Source organism: Pelophylax lessonae, assembly GCF_965119305.1.
Source record: "Pelophylax lessonae genome assembly, chromosome: 12".
In the NCBI taxonomy this organism is placed as follows: Eukaryota; Metazoa; Chordata; class Amphibia; order Anura; family Ranidae; genus Pelophylax; species Pelophylax lessonae.
In genome coordinates, this window is record NC_138779.1 from 29,669,424 (window position 1) to 29,688,114 (window position 18,691).

Sequence of the window (18,691 nt, forward strand, 5' to 3'; positions counted from 1 at the left end):
AATGTGATGTGCGGCAATGTGCAATGTGCTGTCCGACACGGAGCGGGGAAAGTAGAAGCGAAACGGTGCACCCCTCCGGGAAAGGATTGAGTGGTACGGTCTACGTCTGAGGCGGCTGGCGGCGCGCATGCGCAGATTGTATAGCATGGTTCGCCCCTCATTGTTCTCAAATAGCGTTTTTTAGAGGCGATATTTACCCATAAACACGAATAGTTCCATAGAAGGTCACAGGATAACCTTTCATACAAATATAAAATAAAGGTGCAGCGCTATTCACATATACAACTAAAACTGCAATGTACTGCTATAATGTGTACAAAACTAGGATAATCAGAGGGGGTGTGCCTGGGCGCCCCATGATTACTATGGGCAGTGCCCATTCCTCCTACTGCCAGGGTATCTCCCCCCCCCCTTCCTCCTCTCCCCCCATCTTCTACAGGGATGTTTCAGGATGGAGAGCGGGGGAAGGGGCTAGTAAATATGTCATTTGTGTTCATTCATAACGGAAGCATAGTAAACTCTGTCTACTACGCTTCATTTTAGTGAATGAACATGAAGCCACTCAGCACAGAGCACTTCCCATTCATTCCCTGTCCTGTGAAGCTGAGGCTGCAGAGAAAGGCATGTGTGTGTGTGAGCTTTTGGGTGTAATAATATACAGTAAACGATACAATGGGGGGGATTTAATAAAACTGGAGGGTCTAAAAATCTGGTGCAGCTCTGCATAGAGACCAATCAGCTTCCAGGTTTCATTGTCAAAGCTTAATTAAACAAGCTGAAGCAGTGCTGGGGCAAAGTCACCTAGAGCCCAGGGCAAACGTGAGGGCCACTGCTCTACCGACACCGTCCACTGCGCTACCGACACCGTCCACTGCCCTACCGACACCGTCCACTGCTCTACCGATACCGTCCACTGCCCTACCGACACCGTCCACTGCCCTACCGATACCGTCCACTGCTCTACTGACACATCCACTGCTCTACCGACACCGTCCACTGCTCTACCGACACCGTCCACTGCCCTACCGACACCGTCCACTGCTCTACCGATACCGTCCACTGCTCTACTGACACATCCACTGCTCTACCGACACCGTCCACTGCTCTACCGATACCGTCCACTGCCCTACCGACACCGTCCACTGCTCTACTGACACATCCACTGCTCTACCGACACCGTCCACTGCTCTACCGACACCGTCCACTGCCCTACCGACACCGTCCACTGCTCTACCGATACCGTCCACTGCTCTACTGACACATCCACTGCTCTACCGACACCGTCCACTGCCCTACCGACACCGTCCACTGCTCTACCGATACCGTCCACTGCTCTACTGACACATCCACTGCTCTACCGACACCGTCCACTGCTCTACCGATACCGTCCACTGCCCTACCGACACCGTCCACTGCTCTACCGATACCGTCCACTGCTCTACTGACACATCCACTGCTCTACCGACACCGTCCACTGCTCTACCGATACCGTCCACTGCCCTACCGACACCGTCCACTGCTCTACCGATACCGTCCACTGCTCTACTGACACATCCACTGCTCTACCGACACCGTCCACTGCCCTACCGACACCGTCCACTGCTCTACCGATACCGTCCACTGCTCTACTGACACATCCACTGCTCTACCGACACCGTCCACTGCTCTACCGATACCGTCCACTGCCCTACCGACACCGTCCACTGCTCTACCGATACCGTCCACTGCTCTACTGACACATCCACTGCTCTACCGACACCGTCCACTGCTCTACCGATACCGTCCACTGCCCTACCGACACCGTCCACTGCTCTACCGATACCGTCCACTGCTCTACTGACACATCCACTGCTCTACCGACACCGTCCACTGCTCTACCGACACCGTCCACTGCTCTACTGACACATCCACTGCTCTACCGACACCGTCCACTGCCCTACCGATACCGTCCACTGCTCTACCGATACCGTCCACTGCCCTACCGACACCGTCCACTGCCCTACCGACACCGTCCACTGCTCTACCGACACCGTCCACTGCCCTACCGATATTGCCAACTGCTCTACCGACACCGTCCACTGCTCTACCGACACCGTCCACTGCCCTACCGACACCGTCCACTGCCCTACCGACACCGTCCACTGCTCTACCGACACCGTCCACTGCTCTACCGACACCGTCCACTGCCCTACCGACACCGTCCACTGCCCTACCGACACCGTCCACTGCTCTACCGACACCGTCCACTGCTCTACCGACACCGTCCACTGCCCTACCGACACCGTCCACTGCTCTACCGACACCGTCCACTGCTCTACCGACACCGTCCACTGCCCTACCGATACCGTCCACTGCGCTACCGACACCGTCCACTGCCCTACTGACACATCCACTGCCCTACTGACACATCCACTGCCCTACTGACACCATCCACTGCCCTACTGACACCATCCACTGCCCTACCGACACCGTCCACTGCCCTACCGACACCGTCCACTGCTCTACTGACATCGTCCACTGCTCTACTTTATTTTATTTTACATCTATTTTAAACCAAATGGGTTGCTTTACAAGGTGATCTTGGAGGTGTGTTTGGGGTCGTTATGTTGGAATACTGCCCTGCGGCCCAGTCTCTGAAGGGAGGGGATCATGCTCTGCTTCCGTATGTCACAGTACATGTTGGCATTCATAGTTCCCACAATGATCTGTAGCTCCCCAGTGCCGGCAGCACTCATGCATCCCAAGACCATGACACTCCCACCACCATGCTTGACTGTAGGCAAGACACACTTGTCTTTGTACTCCTCGCCTGGTTGCCGCGACACACGCTTGACACCATCTGAACCAAATACGTTTATCTTGGTCTCATCAACAATGTAGGCTATGTGGGACGTTGGTCTCATCAGACCACGGGACATGGTTCCAGTAATCCATGTCCTTAGTCTGCTTGTCTTCAGCAAACTGTTTGCAGGCTTTCTTGTGCATCATCTTTAGAAGAGGCTTCCTTCTGGGACGACAGCCATGCAGAGCAATCTGATGCAGTGTGCGATGTATGGCCTGAGCACTGACAGGCTGACCCCCCACCCCTTCAACCTCTGCAGCAATTCCGTCAGCACTCATATGTCTATTTCCCAAAGACAACCTCTGGATAGGACGCTGAGCACGTGTACTCATCCTCTTCGGTCCACCATGGTGAGGCCTGTTCTGAGTGGAACCTGTCCTGGTAAACCACTGTATGGTCTTGGCCACCGTGCTGCAGCTCAGTTTCAGGGTCTTGGCAATCTTCTTATAGCCTAGGCCATCTTTATGTAGAGCAACAATTCTTTTTTTATTCAGATCCTCGGAGAGTTCTTTGCCATGAGGTGCCATGTTGAACTTCCAGTGACCAGTTTGAAAGAGTGAGAGCGATAACACCAAATTTAACACATCTGCTCCCCCCGTTGACACCTGAGATCTTCTAACACTAACAAGTCACATGACACCGGGGAGGGAAAATGGCTAATTGGGCCCAATTTGGACATTTCCACTTAGGGGTGTACTCACTTTTGTTGCCAGTGGTTTAGGCATTAATGGCTGTGTGTTGAGTTCTTTTGAGGGGACAGCAAATTTACACTGTTATACAATCTGTACACTCACTACTTTACATTGTAGCAAAGTGTCATTTCTTCAGTGCTGTCACATGAAAAGATAGAATAAAATATTTACAAAAATGTGAGGGGTGTACTCACTTTTGAGAGATACTGTGTATATATATATATATATATATATATATATATATATATATACACACACATACATTATAGAGATAGATACACACACATATATATATATATTATATAGAGATACACACACACTGTATATATATATATATATATATATATATATATATATTATAGCGATACACACACCATAGTTTGTAGATGCTATAACTTTCACACAGGCCAATCAATATACACTAATTGGGACATTTTTTTTTTTTATTTAAACAAAGACATGTAGCAGAATACATTTTGGCTTACATTTTTGAGGAAATTCGATTTTATTAAATAGGTTTTATAACAAGTAGAAAATGTTGTGGGGGTTTTTGTTTTTTTTTTTCAAAATTTTTGTTCTTTTTTTCCTTTGTAGAGCAAAAGGTAAAAAACCCAGCGGTGATCACAAACCAGCAAAAGCTCCGTGTGTAAAAAAAAAAAAAAAATGATATACATTTAATTTGCATACAGTGTCGCATTACTGCACAATTACCAATTAAAGTAGGGAAGTGCTGAAAAGCAAAAGATGCCCTGGTCATGAATGTGGGGGTAAAATGTTCTCAAGATCAAATGGTTAAAGGAATGAGGTGTGTCAGGAGAACAACTTTTGAATCATTGCAGACAAACACATTGAAATATAACAAATGTATTAAAAAGTACAAAAAAAAAGAAACAAGTGCTAATAATTCTTCTCTGTAAACAGGACAGGAATTTGCGTTTTCTCTGCTAGAGATTTTTGTCTTCCAGGCTCAAGACAAAGTCAAACTCTTCTGCAATATAAAAAAAAAAACATGTATGAGTCATTATCCATAGAAAGCTGCAGGCATGAAAGGAATCAAAGGTAATGTAAGACTTCAATGCATTGTTGGTGTTTTATAGAGCGTTTATCTTTTGATGTCATTTCAGAAGCTGTTTTCCAGCTTTTTAAGTAGGCGAGTTCAAAGAATCCCCACTAAGGCCCCTTCACACAGGCCGACCGCTCAGATCCACCTGTCCGTTTTTTTTGGCGGATCTGAACGGTCCCCCATGCATCCCTATGGGGCATCAGATGTCAGCGGAGACATTTCCACTTACATCCGATCCGATCCGTCAAATCTGGACGGATGGAAACCCTATTTTACATCCGTCCAGCGGATCAGATGAAAAAACAGACCGACGGTCCGTTCCCATCCGATTCATCCGATGCATGGGGACCTGACAGTTGTGTCTCCGCACACAGCACGGAGACACAGCTGTCATCCTCCTGCTCAGAGGGGGATCGGCGGATCGATCCCCCGCTGAGAGAAACGGAGTCCGTCCGACGGACACCACTGTGTGAAAGAGCCCTAATTCATTTTCTGGTGAAGAGGGGCAGCTATAGGGTGAAAGCCTTTTTTTTTTTTTTCGGGTGACCTTTTAGAACGAAATTAGCCCAAAGTTAGGCTTGAGGGCCAGTTTACACCATAGAAATGCAGTCAAGATGCGTTTCAGATGCTTTTCTGCATGCTTGTTTTTGGTACAGTCCAGTGCATTTTTTCCTCCTATTTTTTATTACCTCAAACAGTGCCGGCCCGTCCATTGGGGGCGCAGGGGCGCCACCCCCCTATCCATGTGTCCGGCCCCCTAATCTACATGCAGGGCGCCGGACGCATGGATTCCAATGGGGGATTTTTTTTTTTTTTGAAGCATGTGATTAGAGCCAGAGGCTCTAAAAGGCTTCAAAAAAGGGTGGGCTGGGGGCGCAGAGCACTGCACCCTGAGACCACCCAGTTGTGTGACAATAGCTAATGAATATTCTCTATTGCCACACTTATTCTCCTCTCGGCCAATCAGGAAGCGGGTCCTGAGGCCTGTTTCCCGTTTGGCCTATTGGCCAAGGAGTGAGGAGACAGCCACCGAGAGGGAACATGGGGACTGAGGGGGATGCCGCTGCCTTGCCAGTCCCATGGAGCAAGGTAAGTAAACTGGAGTGGGGGGGTCTGGATCCGTCTGCCGCTGGAGAGATTGGAGGGGGGTCCGTCTGCCACTATAGTGATTGGAGGGGGGTCCGGGGAGGAAGGGGTCCATCTGCCACCCACCGCCCCCAACTGATGGAGCACCAGCCGCCACTGACCCCAAATAAGGACATGTGTGTTCCAGTACAGTCCAGTGCAGGAAAAATGCAGCATGCTCTACTTTTTTTTCTGGAAATGGAACGCACTGGTGTGAACTATGTCATTGGAAACCATATAACCTACTTTCTATGCGTTTTTGATGCAGAAAAAAATGCACTGGACTGCATGTGGTGTGAATGAGCCCTGAAAGACAGATTGCACCACATGCAGTCCAGTGCAGTTTATTTTTCTGCATAAAAATGCATGGATAGTAGCTTATAGGGTTTTTCAATGGCATAGTTCAAAGCAGTGTGGTTCCTGTTCCAGAAAAAAAAAAAAAAAGTAGAACACGCTGCATTTTTCAGCACTGGACTGTACTGGAACGCTGTAAAACGCATCAAAATGGAATGCACCAAAAACAGTCCTTATTTAGGGCCAGTTCACACCATAGAAACGCCGTCCAGATGCGTTCTGGATGCTTTTCTGCATGCGTATTTTTGATGCAGTCTAGTGCATTTTTCCCCCTCTTTTTTCTTAACCTTCCTAGCGGTATTCCCAAGCGTGACTCGGGGTTAGATTTTAGAGCCAAAAGCGGTAACCACGAGCCACACCGCTAGGAAGATCGCTGGATCCTGGTAGAGGTTTTACTTACCTTTTCTCCGGGATCCAGCGAAGAATGCGGGCGGTATGCGGCGGTGGAGCTTCCTCCCGATCGTCTGCGAGCCCCGGCTTCCGTCTCCGGCGACGTGACGTTCACAGGGGGGTGGAACCGGCGGCAAATTCAAATGTAAAAACACCCAAACACACTGATACCATTCAAAATAAAAAAAAAATCACATTACATTGCCCCCCAGTGCCCTTTCCTGCAATTTTACTGTACTTTTTATATAATATATATATATATACACATATACACACACACATACATATATACACACATATATATACACGTAATTCTTGTGAATGAGCAGCCCAAACCAACTGTATACATTATATATATATATATATATATACACACACACACACACACACACACATACATTATATAATAAATGTATACAGTTGGTTTGGGCTGCTCATTCACAAGAATTACATGCAGAATAATGGTACCGCTTTCAGCACCTAAAATCCAAAAGAATCATACCGCCAGGGAGGTTAAATAAGGACGTGTGTTCCAGTGAGTTTTTTTGTGTGCGTTTAGATGTGTTTTTTTGTGCGTTTTACCGCGTTCCAGTACAGTCCAGTGCAGAAAAAATGCAGCATGTTCTACTGGAACTGACCACATTGGTGTGAACTATGGCTTTGAAAACCATATAACCTGCTATTCATGCATTTTTGATGCAGAAAAAAAAAAACGCACTGGACTGCATGTGGTGTGAACTGGCTCTTAAGGTTAAGAAAAAAGAGGGTAACAGTGACACTAAACTGTTCATGTTTAACTGACTATATTCTGTATATAAATGAAAAAACAAAATATAGTGTTCTATAAGGGGCTCAGAGAAGTTCACTATATTGTAATGAACACCTCACCAATATTGAGTAACAAATATTTACTGAATTGCATTAGTTTGTTTGGTGACCGTTGGCACAAGCATAAATTGTCAAAACAGAAAACAAGAGGTTGGGAGACCAAGAGAATACAGATGTACCCTGTTACTCTGTATCCCAACAACCAACTAAGGGCACCAAACACGAGTTTGAATAAAAATAGTAGATTTATTTGGCACGTATGCCATAAAAATTGATTTCAAGACAGAAAACAGACACTTGGGTGGTGAACCATGGTGACACTAACTCACAAAAAATGGAATAAAATCAACAATTAGGCACCCATGCATGTGAGAATATACCATATACTCAAGAACATTATACCCCTGCGTAAGCCAGCATACCTAGTAGGCTGGATAATGCGCAGGGTATAATGTGAGGACCTCAATAATACCCCTATGGACACTAGGGTTAAACAAGACCTGGCTGAAATTCACCAATTGGTGAACTAAAATATGATGTAAATAATCTTGAAAAGGTATTGATGATATAAATAGTTGTCAGTCCGATGACTTTCAATAGATTTTTAACATGCTTGTCCAAAATTAAGTCGTTGGTTGCAGTGAATGATTCTCCAAAATTAAGGAGGTATTAAATATTGTGAACAAGTGGCGACTTATCAATTAGATCATCAGGGTAAGGACAGTCCTTGATATTGGAAAAGACTTCAAAATAGATTTTGGGTGGACAGTCAATGTACCTGAGATGAGTAGTTGATATAGGAAAAGTTTCACCGTCCTGGTTCACAGACTCAATAGATCATATGTTTACCTTTTCATTCTAGGTAAGCCAATGTCCTGGTCATGTAGCGGGGGAGGAAGATGAGTAGAGGTATTAGGCGGCACGGTCCCCCAGATCCCGTAGAACTGGCGCTCTTACCCGTCGGCGTTCTTCCCCTCCATGCGGCTTAGCCAGCGGCCGTGGCGGTTGACTTCCGGGTCAGAGGATTTCCTCCCGGTCGTCACTTCCTGTGTAGCCAAACGGCCGGACGCCTCCACGGGGAACAGCCTGGGGAGCGATAGATGTGGATCCTATGCTGGGAACTCAATTGTCGCCTGTTGCATGGGAGCTTGGTACACAATGCCGGACGCTGACGCGTTTCACCAAACGGATTGGTTTCCTCAGAGCTATTGAATGTAATCAAGATGCACCGATATATACCGCCCTTAATTGGCAGTAATTAATTGATCATTCAATTAGGTGCGGGACTTAAGGGGAATGAATTACCATATTCCACCACAAGATGTCCTCGTTCCTTAAAAGTTAATCAGATAGAATACTTCAATGCATCTTGCCATTCTGCCAGCAAAGTTGATAGCACTGACTCCATGTATGTCACTATGGAGACAGGGCTATATTCTTTTAACAAAAGAATAAATGGACAAATACATGTGATTTAAAAATTACACAGCAAACTAAATTAGAAAAGCAAAAAGGGAAAAGAGGAAAATAGAAATGACTGATAGTCTCTACATTCTTTGATATGGAGAACCATAATTAGATTATTAATAGGTTGAGGATAGGGGCCCTTTATGTACCTCAGGGACTAAGTCCTGAGGTGAATTTACCAATTTGTGAAAGACCTTAGAAGAGGGGAGGCTACGCACAGGAGGGTTAGTATTTATACTCCTGAACATAGGAGGAGGTTGGGGCTAAGGAGATGGTCAACCATAATTGAAGTTTGATAGAAAGAAGGTTAGTAACATCACGATACCAGTCACAAGGGACAAAGGATTCAGGGGTTCAGGAAGGGCTGTAGACTGAATTCAACATTGAGTCCCATTGGTACTAAAGATCCCATCTTAAAGATCCACATTTTCTCCTTCTGGAGGAGGATCTGGTCAAAGTCTCCCCTCCTTGCAGGCAATTTAACCACTTAAGCCCCGGAGGATTTGGCTGCTAAAGGACCAGGGGTTTTTTTGCGATTTTTTACTGCGTGACTTTAACGGACAATTGCGCGGTCGTGCGACGCTGTACCTAAACGAATTTGACGTCCTTTTTTTCCCACAAACAGAGCTTTCTTTTGGTGGTATTTGATCACCTGTGCGATTTTTTTGATCACGCGCTATAAACAAAAAAAGAGCGTAAATTTTGCAAAAATAACAATATTTTTCACATTTTTTTATATGAAATTCCCCAAAAAAAAAAGTAAAAATCAAAATTTTTTAACATTTTTCGGCCAATTTGTTTTATGCTACCTATGTTTGGTAAAAAAAAAAAATCGCAAAAAGCGTATTTTGATTGGTTTGCGCAAAAGTTATCGCGTTTACTAACAAAGAGAAAGATTTTTGTCATTTTTGGTGTTTTTTTTTTTAACGCGTAATGGCGGCGATCTGCGATTTTTTTTTCGGTACTGCGACATTGCGGCGGACAGATCGGACCCTTGACTGACATTTTTGACACTTTTGGGGTTACCAGTGACATTACTGCAGTAATCACTGCTATACATATGCACTGTTACTGCAAAAATGACACTGGCAGGGAAGGGGTTAACTTTATTGGACAGGGAGGGGTTAAGTGTGTCCTAGGGGCGTGCTTTCTACTGTGTAGGGACATTCCTATTGGTGTAAAAGCAAAGATCAACCGTTCTACATAGTAGAACGGTCAGATCTTTACTTTTACACAGGGAGAACTGACAGGCAGCTTGTTTACACAAGCTGCTCTGTCTTTCTCCCTTCACAGGAGCGATCGCAGTGTGACTGGCGGACATCGAGTCCGCCGGTCACACGCACTGACTTGCCTGTGAACGAGCCGCGGCGGGCGCGCGCCTCGGCGGGCGCGCGCCCGCCCGCGATAGGCTCGCAAGTCAGTGACAGGCGAGTGACGTACCGATACGTCACTCTGCCTGGCCGGGGCTGACCGCCGCAGTATATAGTCGTGCGGCGGTCGGCAACCGGTTAAGAGCATATATCCCCCTGACCCTTAGACCGTCGGGACTGGCATCGTGATGCTCTATAAAGTGAAGGGGAACTGTCCTTTTGTCAATTTTCTTCCTAATATCGGCAACATGTTCAAGAATCCGTGTTTTAAGTTGACGTTTAGTTTTGCCAATATATGATTTTTGGCAAGGACAAATAATTTCATATATGACTCTTTCTGTTTGGCAATTAATGAAATCATTAATAGTAAAACTATTTTGCCCATTACAACTAGTAAAAGTTTTGGACTTGATTACCAATTTACAAATCTGGCAATGGCCACATGGGAACATTCCTTTTGGTTGTGGTAAAGAGGTTAGCCAATTCTCATTACTCCGTGACCTGACAAATTCCGAGTGACAAAGTGTGTCTTTCAGATTTCTAGCCCTTTTGGCTGTAAGTAGGGGCCTGGGACCTACTAGTTTTTCAATAAGGGGGGACACTGTAAGGACTTGCCAGTGTTTTGTTAGGATTGACCCAACCTCCTTCCATTGTGTGCCGTACTGGGTGATAATACGTGGGTATCGATCACCAACAGTCGTCACATCTGTGGTCCCTGCTTCTTGTTCGCCAAGCAGGGTGGATCTTGGTCTAAGTCCTGCTCTTTTCCGTGCTTTCTTAATAATACTATGGGAGTATCCCCTCTCCCTGAATCTTTGGTGCAGTTGTTTTGCCTCTTCCTGATAGTCTGCTGGTTTTCGAACAGTTTCTTTTGTGACGTAAAAACTGCCCCACTGGGATACTATTAATCAAATGTTTAGGATGGTGGCTATCTGCGGCCAAAAGTGTATTGGCTGCAGTGTCTTTCCGATAAGTTTTAGTCTTGATCTCCCCATCATCCACTGAAATGAGGAGATCGAGGAAAGGGAGACTATTAGTACTCGCCGTATATGTTAACCATATATTGCGGTCATTTTGGCTTAGATCGTCCATGAATTGATCCAATTCAGCAGGGGTACCCTTCCAGAGAAGCAGGACATCATCAATGTACCTCAGCCACAGGTGTGAGTGGCTGAGGTAAATTGAGGATGGATAAATAACCTGCTCCTCCCAAAGGCCAAGATGGAGGCATGCGTAGGCCGGGGCCCACGGCGCCCCCATCGAGGTTCCTCTAATCTGCTGATAGTATCTGTTCATGAACTGGAAGAAATTGTGGCCCAGGAGAAATTCCAGGAGCTCGACGACAAATTCATTATGAGCGCCGAGCTCAGGGAATTGTTGATTTTATTCCATTTTTTGTGAGTTAGTGTCACCATGGTTCACCACCCAAGTGTCTGTTTTCTGTCTTGAAATCAATTTTTATGGCATACGTGCCAAATAAATCTACTATTTTTATTCAAACTCGTGTTTGGTGCCCTTAGTTGGTTGTTGGGATACAGAGTAACAGGGTACATCTGTATTCTCTTGGTCTCCCAACCTCTTGTTTTCTATATTCTGTATATGTTCAACCCGATTCTTCTCAGCCTTCATAATTCTAAGATTATATTTTAGGACTGTTATGAAGTAGAATGCTGTATATTTGTTAGCATAGAAATATACTTTTGTACTGTATTGTACCTCATTGTTTTCTATGCTCATGTTGAGTGTTTTGATTACAGAGTCAGTTTTTTATCCTTTTTAATAAAAAGAGTTAAAAAAAAAAAAAAAAGGAAGGAAAAAATGCACCGGACTGCATCAAAAACGCACCAAAAACCCATCAAAAAACGCACTGGAATGCATCAAAAACACGCATGCAGAAAAGCATCCGGAACGCATCTGGACCGCGTTTCCATAGTGTGAACTGGCCCTTAGTGTAGGTTCACATTTGAAATCAGCTGAACTTGGACGATTTCAAACCGGCATTTTAAATCCAACTTCGGGGGAAGATGTCTATTGAAATCGCCAAAGAAGTGCAGAAACTACTTTTAGGAATCGGTGCGTGCGGGAAAGTCGGCGCCGCACATATTCGGACGGTTCCATTGCCGGTAATTGGCTCTAGCTCTGATTTGACACATGCGATAGGACATGTCAAATCGGATCAATGTGAACGTGGGCTTAAAGTAGAGTTCCACCAAAATGAATTTGGAAGGAGTTAAGAAAAAGAAGGTAGAGGGTTTGATTACAGCTTTTTTGTAACGCTAGGATAGGAAAATCTCCTTTGCTGTGTCACCTTTTGCTTAGGTAAGAGCAATGCTCCCAGTGAAGAAGTGAATTCTTCATGTATTTCCACACAATATCCACAAGATGGCAGCATGACACAAACTCAGTAACTGCTGGCTGACCATTGGTAATTAAAGTGGTAGTAAACTTTTTTTTTTTTTTTTTAAACAGGGCCTCCTGTAGCTTTAGGCCATATTATGTTCATATGCATTACATTCTAGCAAATTATGACAGACTTACCTGTCAAATTAAGACCTCCAGCACTGCTCTCTCTATAAGTGCTTGGCGCTTCCATTTGCACCCATTCTTCTTTCCAGGTTCGTTTCTTTCAGCCACTTTAATGGCAGAGCCAGGATGATGTCACTACCATGCATGCACATAGGAGTTACCTCACCATGGCACAGGTGCCGTACTGTACTCTAAGCCGCATACACAGGGCTGCCATCAGGGGGTGTGGAGGGGGGGGGGGAAACAGGCCATATACATGTAGGGGGCCCAGACGTACCAAGGGGCCCAGACCCCAACCAATGAGACCAAGTTGTTAATGCTGTAGTAACTAGCAATTGCTAGAGCAGGGCAGCCACAGAGTGAGCCAATGCAGCTGATGGGATGTCTTATCCTGGATTGGGATGTCTCTTTGCTGAATATATGGGTCTGGCTCTTTGCTGGATTGGGATGTCTCTTTGCTGAATATATGGGTCTGTATCTTTGCTGGATTGGGATGTCTCATTGAAGAATGTATGGGGCCTTCTCTTTTCTGGATTGGGATGTCTCTTTGCTGAATATATGGGTCTGTATCTTTGCTGGATTGGGATGTCTCATTGAAGAATATATGGGGCCTTCTCTTTTCTGGATTGGGATGTCTCATTGAAGAATATATGGGATGTCTCTTTGCTGAATATAGGGGTCTGTCTCTTTCCTGGATTGGGAGGTCTCATTGCTGGATTGGGATATCTCTTTGCTGAATATATGGGTCTCTTTGCTGGATTGGGAGGTCTCATTGCTGGACTGGGATGTCTCTTTGCTAAATATAGGGGTCTGTCTCTTTGCTGGATTGGGATGTCTCATTGCAGAATATATGGGGCCTTCTCTTTTCTGGATTGGGATGTCTCAGTGCTGGATTAGGATGTCTCATTGCAGAATATATGGGGCCTTCTCTTTTCTGGATTGGAATGTCTCTTTGCTGGATTGGGCCATCACTTTGCTGATTATATGGGGATGCCTCTTTGCTGGATTGGATTCATTTTCATATATTAGGTTGTAAGAGTGTTAAAAAAAAGTGGATGCACTGAAGAATTCGGTAGGATGGCCAGTGGGCAGATTCAGTGGGATGGCAGCTGGACGGGCTCTGGGGGACCCAGGCCTAAAGCTGTGTAAGGGGCCCAAAAGTTTTTGATGGCTGCCCTGCGCATACGCATGGCTCAGTGTACATTACCAATTACAACCATTGCTGTCACATGGGCAAGAAGAGAGTCCTTAGCCTTATGTAAGCTTACACAGGGATCCTCCCCTCGCTTCCATGATATAAGTAATAGCTGGCCAAGTATAGGCAGTTGCTGGAACGGACATTAAACGGTAGTAAAGCCGGCTTTGTGATTTTTACCTACAATTAAGCCTAGAATAAGGCTTACCTGTAGGTAAAATAAATATCTCCTAAATGTGCACCGTTTAGGAGATATTCACCCTGCATGGCTGGCGCATGCGTTCTGAAGGTCCGGCATACCTTGCTTGACCTTCAGAGCTTTGTGCCGGAACCGATGCATACTAGCACATTATGTAATTGCCTTACAGGTATTTTTTTTTTTTAACAAGCTGCGGTTTATTGCCGCTTTAAAGTGAAGCTGCTAGTGCACCCTGCATGAGCCAAGCACAAGTTCACTAACTTTGATTGCCTCTGATTATATGAGGCTCAGTGCCTGTACAGATTTATACAACGGATCCACAGCCATGCACTGAGCAGCACATTGCACCTTGTATGAGGGGCTTTACAGACAGCCATGCTCTGAGCAGCACATTGCACCTTGTATGAGGGGCTTTACAGACAGCCATGCTCTGAGCAGCACATTGCACCTTGTATGAGGGGCTTTACAGACAGCCATGCTCTGAGCAGCACATTGCACCTTGTATGAGGGGTTGTACGGACAGCCGTGCTCTGGTAAAGAGCGCCATGTTTCGCAGAGGGCCGTCCGATGTCTTGTGCTTCTGATGCAGCTGCTTCAGCTCTGCCAATGGGATGTAACGTTTCAGCATCCGTACAAACTGCACATCCACCTGGGGAAGGGACAGATCAGAGTCAGCTGTGGAATACAAACATATATATCCCCCCCGCCCCCCCCCCCCGGTTCACACCGTGATCCGCAATTTGACAAATTTAAAGTCACATGACAAGTCACACCCTATTTGTGCCTATGGAACTGTTCAAATTAGTGCAACTCTGACTTGCACCATTTTGAAAAAGATTCCTGCACTATTTTTGGCGATTTCACATGTGACTTGCATAGTCATCTGTGCATGAAGTCGCACAGATGTCGGAAAGCCAGACATGAAATGTCTGTCTGGTGGCTTTGAAATCACACTGAAGTAGCAGAATTTCAAAGCCGCACTCAGTGTCAACCGGGACTTAGTCCCGGTTCACACTATTGCGATGCGGGAACACTGCGAATATACTGCGTGTTCCCGCATCGCATCCGCAGACGAGGCAGCTCACACTGCCAAATGCGATACGCTGGAGGTGTCAATTCTAAGTTAACGACACCCCCAGATCAGATCACATATCGCAGTGTGATCTGACAGTTCGCACAGCTGTAGATATAACCCAGTGATAAAGTGCCAGAATAGGTAAGATCTGTGACAGGAGCTTCCCTGTGCTGCTCTGCTTGAGGAGACATCTCTTAATTATACATTACTGCACCCTCCTGACTGCTGTACTGTACCCTCCTGTCCCCCCTGTAACTTTCTGCCCACTGTACTAAACCCTCTTGCCCCCCCCCCCACCCTTTGCCCCACTGACACCTGTACTCTGCCCTTCTGATGCCTTGTTGATTAGTCTAGATTGTAAGCTCTAAAAAGCAGGGCCCTCTAGTTCCTCCTGTATTGAATTGTATCGTAACTGGATTGTCTTCCCTCACATTGTAAAGTGCTGCGCAAACTGTTGGTGCTATATAAATCCTGTATAATATAATAATAATTAGTCTTTGATTTATGGCATGTTTTCGAATTGTTTCAAATTAGGTAGAGGGGGGAGACGTCATTCCAGTGACAGAGTGGCAGAATAGGTAAGATCTGACAGCAGCTTCCCTGTGCTGCTCTGCCTGAGGAGACATCTCTTAATCATACATTACTGCACCCTCCTGACTGCTGTACTGTGCCCTCCTGTACCTTTCTGCCCACTGTACTGTACCCTCTTGCCCCCCACACACACACACACACACACTTTGCCCCACTGACACCTGTTCTTTGCCCTTCTGATGCCATGTCCTCTGCTCTACTGATTCTTTATATTGGATTATTAGGTTGATTAGTCTTTGATTTATGGCAGGTTTTCTAATACTTTCAAATTGATTTTACTGAAAGCACTACTATATACATGTTTAATTCTATCAACTATTTATACTTTAATTCTTCAGAGTAGGTGCGTCAATTGGGGCAGGCTGCTGGGGACCCCAGTGCATCACTTTGCCCAGGGGCCCATGATGCTATTAAAGTGTAACTCCACCTTTGTGGAGGAAAAAAAAAAAACATTCCCCTCTGGGTGATCTCTGTACATTGCAGGGATTTTAACAAACTTTGTTGCAGATTCCTATCTTTTGTTATTCTGAAGAAATCATTGTTTGTTCCTCTGTGCTGAGTGGATCTAATGGGAGTGGTTTCATAATTATATATCATATGTGGCAACTGCAGGGCTCTAATGAGGAAATCTGCTGGGTCTGCCTCCCTTTAGACGTGTTCCTATTGGGAGAATCTCACCAAAAATGACATTTTTGTTGCAGGGGATGCCAGAAATCTGACTTGTATCTTAGTGCAGACTTCTGGGGAAATCAGCGAGCCAATCACAAGCAGGAAATTATATTTCTGGGGTGTGGTCAGTATACATTCTGTGTACAGAACAGCTCCAGGTGGCCATATTGCATTTTCAGAAAATTACAACAGCTGCAGATTGAAAGGGAAAGGGCATTTTTAATAACATTCAATTACAATATGATTTGTGTCGCATGGGACAGATATAATTTCGGACGGTTCTGGTCCGATCCAAAACATTTGTATACGCTATATTGTTTTTTCCCCACAAAAGTGGAGTTACCCTTTAAGATGTCCCTCGCCTCTGCACTCACCATGGACCATTTTGGATTTTCCCGGCTGCTAGAAGCATCATAATGAGGATTCTTCGGATCAAACTGAGTGTGGTCCGTGTATGCCTCCTTCACAATCTACGGTTAGGAAGAACATTTCTTAGAAGTTCAGCCGAACACAAATCCCAAGCAGGTTTATGTAAAAGTAGCTCCACATTTATAGAGAAATATACTCAGAGGCCTCTTTATTAGGTACACTAGATCAGGGGTCTTCAAACTATGGCCCTCCAGTTGTTCAGGAACTACAATTCCCATCATGCCCAGTCATGTCTGTGAATGTCAGAGTTTTACAATGCCTCATGGGATATGTAGTTCCGCAACAGCTGGAGGGCCGTCGTGTGAAGATCCCTGCACTAGATCATTAGTGCCAAAAGCCCAAGCAATGAACCCTCTGTGGTCAGCAGTATGAGAGGGACATCTCTGAACACACAACACATCTGCAGAGTAGAATACCACACTGGGTGCCTCTTCTACTATCCAAAACAGGAAAACGAATCAACAGCAAGCACAGGATTACCAAAACTATTATTTATAGAAAATCTCTGTTCAGCAAGTAAAATCTTTATTAATGGTCAGCCTGTGAGATTAGATTGAAAGGGAAATGTTGGTTTTCTAAAAGACACAGCAGAGCAGAAGCAGTTTACCTTCAGACTGTCTCTCTGACACTCCATAAGCCTCTGAACAGAGCAGGCAGGAAAGGGAAAAGAGTCATTCAGCTGTGTGTAAATACATTTCAGCTCAATTTATTAAAGAGGTTGTAAACCCCCTCTGTAAGTTGTACCTATAGGTAAGCCTATAATAAGGCTTACCTATAGGTACTGTAAATATCTCCTAAACTTGCACTATTTAGGAGATATTTGCATTTCATGCAGCCGATGACGTCATCAGGGCATGCGCTCTGAAGGAGCGGCCACCTGTGCTGTTCCTTCAGAGCCCTGTGCCGTGAAGTGATGTCATCGCACTTCCGGCCAATCAGAAATCAGGACGGCTGTGTCACTGCTTAGTGGGCGGCACTGTGGGGGCTTCATTCTAAGGCAAGTATTTCATAATGAGCTAGTATGCGATGCATAATAGCCCATTATGCCTTTGGCTTACAGGTTTTTAATTTTTCCATTTTTTTTTTTGAGCTTACATCTTTTTAACCGCTGGCCGACTGCCCACCGCAGATTTACAGTGGCAGGCTGGCTTGGCTGCGCAAACAGACATAGGGGTACGTCGGGACCGCGGGGAGCGATCCCGGGGCGAGCGCGCGGCCACCCCCACTAGGCAGCGGGGATGCTGATGCACAAGACCAGCGGCACAGATTCCCTTCATCGCTCCCCACAGAGAGAACTCCCCGGTCAGCTGACCGTTGTTCTCTAAAATGATCACAAAGCGCCTGTGATCCTTCTATATAGGAACACAGGTCTCTGATCATTTCACAAGTCCCTCCAACCACAATTAGAAAACACTCCCCTAGACTCACACTTACCCCTTTGATCACCCCTAGGTTAACCCCTTCCCTGCCAATGGCATTAGAACAGTAACAGTGCATATTTTTAGCACTGATTACTGTAGTAATGTCACTGGTCCACCCAAAAGTGTCAAAAATGTCAGTTAGGAGTCCGATCTGTCCACCGCAAAAAAAAAAAAAAAAAAAAAAAAAAAATAGCTGCCATTACTAATAAAATAAACAAAAAGGACATAACTCTTTCCTCTAGTTTTTAGACGCGATAACTTTTGTGCAAACCAATCAAAATACGCTTATTGCGATTTTTTTTACCAAAAATATGTAGCAGAATACAAATTGGCCTAAAAGGATGAAAAAATTTGATTTTGACATTTTTTTGGGGGGAATGTTATATAGCAGAATGTGAAAAATATTGTTTGTTTTTTCCAGAACGGATGCTGTTTTTTGTTTAAAGCGCAAAAAA

At 45.3% G+C, this 18,691-nt stretch overlaps 1 protein-coding gene across 1 annotated transcript in view; it reads right to left on the reverse strand.

Annotated features, from left to right (window-relative positions):
* Positions 1-4,430: 4,430 nt before the first annotated feature.
* Positions 4,431-18,691, reverse strand: part of THYN1 (thymocyte nuclear protein 1) — a 29,357-nt gene continuing 15,096 nt past the window's right edge. The window contains exons 5-7 of the mRNA XM_082273136.1: positions 16,761-16,856; positions 14,550-14,700; positions 4,431-4,522 (exon numbers count right to left, since the gene is read on the reverse strand). Of these exons, the coding sequence (XP_082129262.1) occupies positions 4,479-4,522; positions 14,550-14,700; positions 16,761-16,856 (291 nt within the window). The 3' untranslated portion in view covers positions 4,431-4,478. The remainder of the gene's footprint in view (positions 4,523-14,549; positions 14,701-16,760; positions 16,857-18,691) is intronic.